This window comes from Tigriopus californicus, chromosome 9, assembly GCF_007210705.1.
Source record: "Tigriopus californicus strain San Diego chromosome 9, Tcal_SD_v2.1, whole genome shotgun sequence".
NCBI lineage: Eukaryota > Metazoa > Arthropoda > Copepoda > Harpacticoida > Harpacticidae > Tigriopus > Tigriopus californicus.
Window position 1 is genome coordinate 7,374,523 of NC_081448.1, and position 4,755 is coordinate 7,379,277.

Consider the following 4,755-nt stretch of genomic DNA (forward strand, 5'->3'; position numbering starts at 1 on the left):
CAGCCCGTCCAGACCCCAAGCCTTCTATCTTGTATCCACCTCCAACGTTTCATCAGCAGACTTCTCAGTAGGGATAGACGAACAATTAGTTTGGAAAAACACAAAAGTATATAAAGTATTTAGGATTCAAAACAAACTGAAACCATTGATTTTTGTAATATGTATATTTATTCAATGGATAGGAATACCTATCGGTATCATTGGTCAATAATTATTGATCTTCAAATAGGAGCTTAACACCTATAATGAAAAGGCAACTTCAAAATCAGACTTTTTCCCACAGTGATCAATTTTGGGCCTTACCTCTTGCATTAGCAGGTGTGTAGAAAAATGCATGTTTGATGTCTTGAAGTCGTAAATGCTTGCTTTTATTCTTAACAATCATCCATCTTAAGAAAATAAAATCCCCTTGGAAATTTTTTTCCCACACATTTTACTTTTATTGTCAATGTCGTGATCAGAGTAACAATAGCGAAGAAACAGATGGGTAATAGATTCAGATTGAGTGTTTTTAAATTTGATGGTAAAAGATTTAGACCTTCTGTCTCTGACACAATCAGTCAAAGAAGTTTCTCATTTGCACAGAGAAAAATACTAGTAAGTGATTTCATTTTCACCACCATCCAAAATTTTAAATAAAAAAGTTTAGCACTTTGAAAACTGGTTGAAAACTGACGCCCTTAGGCTTTCACGGCCTAATAAGACCATGATTTTCATTGGATCTAGATGTTTCCCAGAGATGGATTTCACATATGCTCTTGGGTTCTTTGATTGGGAAAACTACTTTGACCAAAAAATAGTTGTAAGCAGAGAAAGCTGATACAACTTGTAGTTTGCAACTACTGCACGCCCCTATTAATAGGGAGAGAGCGGTCGCTTCGGGCCAACGGTGCGAACTTGAAAGGGTCCAGCTGCCAGCTGGGTGACGTCAATTGATATAAGACGGCAGGGAGCCTGTGGGGGTACGCTTAGACATGAGAGGATTTGGGCTATTATATATTTAGCTTCATATGTCTGAATAAACATATTGCCAGCAATAGAAAAAGCATCTAAACTGTAGAAAAATGTCCAAAAATGCAATATGATTCTGAAACTGATCTTCATATTGAGTACAAGAACCAGGTTCATATATTCAAAGTGAAATCTTAACGGAGGTGTTGGGTGAGACTAGTTGGAGTGATTGGATATGTAACTTATCATTTCTGTCAAAATGATTTGTTTAGTAGTTTGATATTAAATACATTGGCCGAAAAAGTAACAGAAACTTAAAACACGCTCATGAATAACTAAAAAGAACCTAGTATTGTTTAAGGGTTTATTCAAATTGCTTTAAATTTCATATATTATTTGATCTACCAACAAGTTAGAGTTGGTGGATCTGGCTGACCCTTAACTATACGGATGATCGGGAAATATAACGTTGATTTACAATAATGACAACTAGATTAGATTTCCATTGGTCTAAAAACTGCTGATCTTCGGGAGAGACTTGAATTTTCTTTCCATGTTGTGATCCCAGTACCTATCCCGGACACCAGCCATCCAAACTTTGAAGTGTCCCTACTGGATTTTGATTATTATTTGATTATTAAGGCGTTAGTCGTTCCTCAATAAAAGGAACGAATTACAGTTACAGTGACTTTGGTCAGAAATAGTAATTCGTTACACAACCATTACTCAGAAAATATGTAATGGCGTTACTCGTTACAATTACTTTTACTAAAATTTTAGATGACCAATATTTGATGGTTTACCCCATCCAGACCATTCTTCTCAAAAGAAATGGAGTTTTTTTGACTCAAGCAGTCTTAATGCATAACATTTGAAGATTTCTTGTCAATATTTTTCAATAATTAGCCTTGGCAGCTAATCTTGGCGTAATTGTTCAAAATGTATTGCATCATAATAATGCTTTGAGGAGTCAACATCCCCGGGGACCCTGGATGGGATAATAATTGTTGAGAGTTTGAAACAATGTCGCAAAAGTCATGACCGAAAAACAGCATTAGACGTCGTCAAATCGGAAAAGCTTCTCTAGAAGAAGTGCATCCCTTAAGTAGTGGAAATGAGGAGGCTTTGGAAATTTGATGCATCATATTCAAGCACTGAATCAGATGTTCAGTTGAGCCCTAAGGTTCCTCAGCTGTCACGAGGTAAACGAAAAATTAAACTCCATTCTCGATGCTGAAAAAGGAACGAGTAACGAGTAATTCTGTAGATTTTGCGTCGTTACAATTACACAATTTTAAATTGTAATGCAATAACAGTTCCTTTTTCAACAAGAGGAACGAATTACTGTAATTCCGTTACTTGTAATTTCTTTACTAATGCCCTGATCTTGAGGTCCTTTTGTGGATAATTTTGATAACCTTACTGAGGACTAACGGTTGGTCAGTCCTAGAGTGCAGAGCTTTGTCATTATGTGTTCTAACGGCTTGAATGTACTCTCTTGGCATTTGTGTTTTGAATGAGGAAGGATGGTGGGGATGGGCCGTTGCGCAATGAAATTTCAAAAATAACGGAACCTCGGTTTGTTGTTCACTTTGGTTTAAGCAAGACTGATTGATTTCCTGTTCAAGTTGAGTTCAAAGACAGAGCGAGATCACTCACTCACTTATTCCTTCCTTCATTGAGATGGAGCTGGACCCGGTGTTTGTTCGGGCTGTCCGTCTACTGCACTCAAAATCCAAGGATTCCGCCGCTCAACTCCACTCCATGCTCGAGGAGGCCATCAATTACCGCAAGGGGCTAGGACCCGGACCCGTAGGCGCCCCTCTGATTCATCATACGCTCTCGTCCGCCTCCAAGCCGCTTTTAGGGTCCAGTGCGGGCCCCGCCACCACGACCGCCCCCGACAAACGCTCCTTGGATCGGTTGAAGCACGAGCTCTCAGAGCTGGCCGCCGCCTCGGCCACCACCTCGTCCACCTCGGGTAATACCGCGCCAGGTATTAAGCGGGCCCGCCTGGACTCGCCTCGCTCGAGCACGGCCGGTTTTTCCAGTAAGTCGCACACGCCCTCACCCACCCCCCCGGGATCTTCGCGCGGGGGAGAAAAGCACTCTTCCTCCGAGGGCGATGAGAGCGAGGCCATGATGGATATCAATCTGGAATTGGAGGGTCTCAACGATTGCACTTGCTGCGTGTGCAAGTCCTTTAATCAGGAGATCGGGAACAAGCTCATGGAATGTCACACCTGTCAGAACCTCTTTCATCAGGAATGCCACGTACCCACCGTGTCGAATGACGAGGCCAAGGACCCGCGATTAGTGTGGAATTGCACTGATTGTAGTAAATCCTTGGTAAGAGCCACTCTGTCGGATATTGATTGCGACTATATATTCCTAGTATACAGTACACACGATATGATACGTGTCGTTGCTAATGTTTGGGTTGTTTCCAGTTATCGCACCGTCCTATGGGCAAGGGTTCGCCCACTGTAAGTTACGCCAAAAGCTTTACCATGTTCAAAGGTTCAACCTCGTCAACTAATGTGTCCCGGAGTTCGCCAAGTAAATCGGATTATGCCTTACCCAAAAAGGCGGACAAGGTTAGATCCAGCCTCACTTGACTGTCGTCAGATTTTTTGCGTAGCTCACGAAGGCTCAAATTTTCCTCCCATTCATTGGATTAGGGTGGGGTATCTGGCAAATCAACCGGTCTGAGTGCCTATTCCAATCTTCCCCAATACAAATCTAGTGGTAAAGGATTAAGTTCCGTCAGCCGTGAGTTCGGGGTGGCCAACGTAATTGGTTTCGCTTTCATTAAAGCTTTGAGTTTTTTTTCGTCCATCCTTATGTATTTTTAACATTGCGGTAGGTACTGGACGGACTGGATCCAGCTCCAGTGGTGGGTCGGGCTCGTCATCTCATAAAGGACCCTCAACGTCGTCGACGGGTAAAGCAGGTCTAAATGCCGGAGTCGGAGGTGCAGCCAGTTCCATTGCAGTGGACAAGCGCTTGCAGCTATCTAAGAAGAAAAGTACTAGTTCGACTCAGCGAAAGAAGTGACGTCTTATTGTGAATGTCAAATATTAAAACGATGAACGTTTACCATAAAACATTCCTTTTTTTTATTGATCTCACAATCAGGCCGGGTGGCTTATAACTTCAGGAGAATGTAAATATGATCACTTGGCCTCGAAAAAAAATAAAACCCTGAAATAACATTGAACTTTTTTTGGCTTTGTTGGAAAAATAATTTCCACTTTTTAGACTCTTTCGATTTTATGCTTACCACTTTTAACATTTTAGGTTTTTTTGCGCTTTTGTTGTCATTTGAGCCTTAATCTGCTTCCGTCTGAACTTGTTCCTTGTACGGGACTTTTTTATTTTCTTCTGTGTAGCATGATCATACAAAGGGTTCAATCCTCAGCCAGAACCTATTAGCAATTTTTTTTTAAAATGTATTGCGACATTTATGAACGTCATTAGGACGCAATCATCATCACACTGATTGTATCTTTTTTTGTGATCTCTGGAATTGGAGCACAACGCTGCCACATAGGACGCTTTGTCTTCCAGAGTTGCTTGGGCAAGATCTGGGATCAGACCATAGAAAACCATAACTAGAATGCTTAAGTTCAACAGGAGCTGTACCACATGAGCATGTTTTCAGGTCAGCTGACGCTGGTGGAAAAGGGACAAAGATATTTCGCGACATCTCGCTTCAGAAAAGTTGAATCATTCTCATGAAACGTTTGTTATTCCTCTTTAATCTTAATTTCTTTTGAATCTTACAAATATACAGGTAGAAGG

General features: G+C 41.2%; 1 protein-coding gene across 2 annotated transcripts; it reads left to right on the forward strand.

The window, feature by feature from the left end:
- The first annotated feature begins 2,526 nt into the window (after positions 1-2,526).
- LOC131886842 (integrator complex subunit 12-like) lies at positions 2,527-4,166 on the forward strand. 2 transcript variants are annotated; one of them, XM_059235261.1, is made up of 4 exons: positions 2,527-3,300; positions 3,402-3,548; positions 3,633-3,743; positions 3,818-4,166. In XM_059235261.1, exons 1-4 carry the CDS (start codon positions 2,635-2,637, stop codon positions 3,908-3,910), a joined length of 1,017 nt encoding a protein of 338 aa, XP_059091244.1. In that variant the 5' UTR covers positions 2,527-2,634; the 3' UTR covers positions 3,911-4,166. The 2 variants fall into 2 exon arrangements, with proteins under 2 accessions (XP_059091244.1, XP_059091243.1); XM_059235260.1 differs by having other exon boundaries at positions 2,528-3,300; positions 3,633-3,723.
- The last annotated feature ends 589 nt before the right edge of the window (positions 4,167-4,755 follow it).

What these genes read in the sequence shown, in the direction of transcription:
- LOC131886842 (XM_059235260.1), top strand. Translation starts at nt 2,635, where the DNA reads ATGGAGCTGGACCCGGTGTTTGTTCGGGCTGTCCGTCTACTGCACTCA. An exon ending in CTGATTGTAGTAAATCCTTG is followed by an intron (nt 3,301 to 3,401) that starts GTAAGAGCCACT and finishes GGTTGTTTCCAG; the next exon opens with TTATCGCACCGTCCTATGGG. An exon ending in AGGATTAAGTTCCGTCAGCC is followed by an intron (nt 3,724 to 3,817) that starts GTGAGTTCGGGG and finishes ACATTGCGGTAG; the next exon opens with GTACTGGACGGACTGGATCC.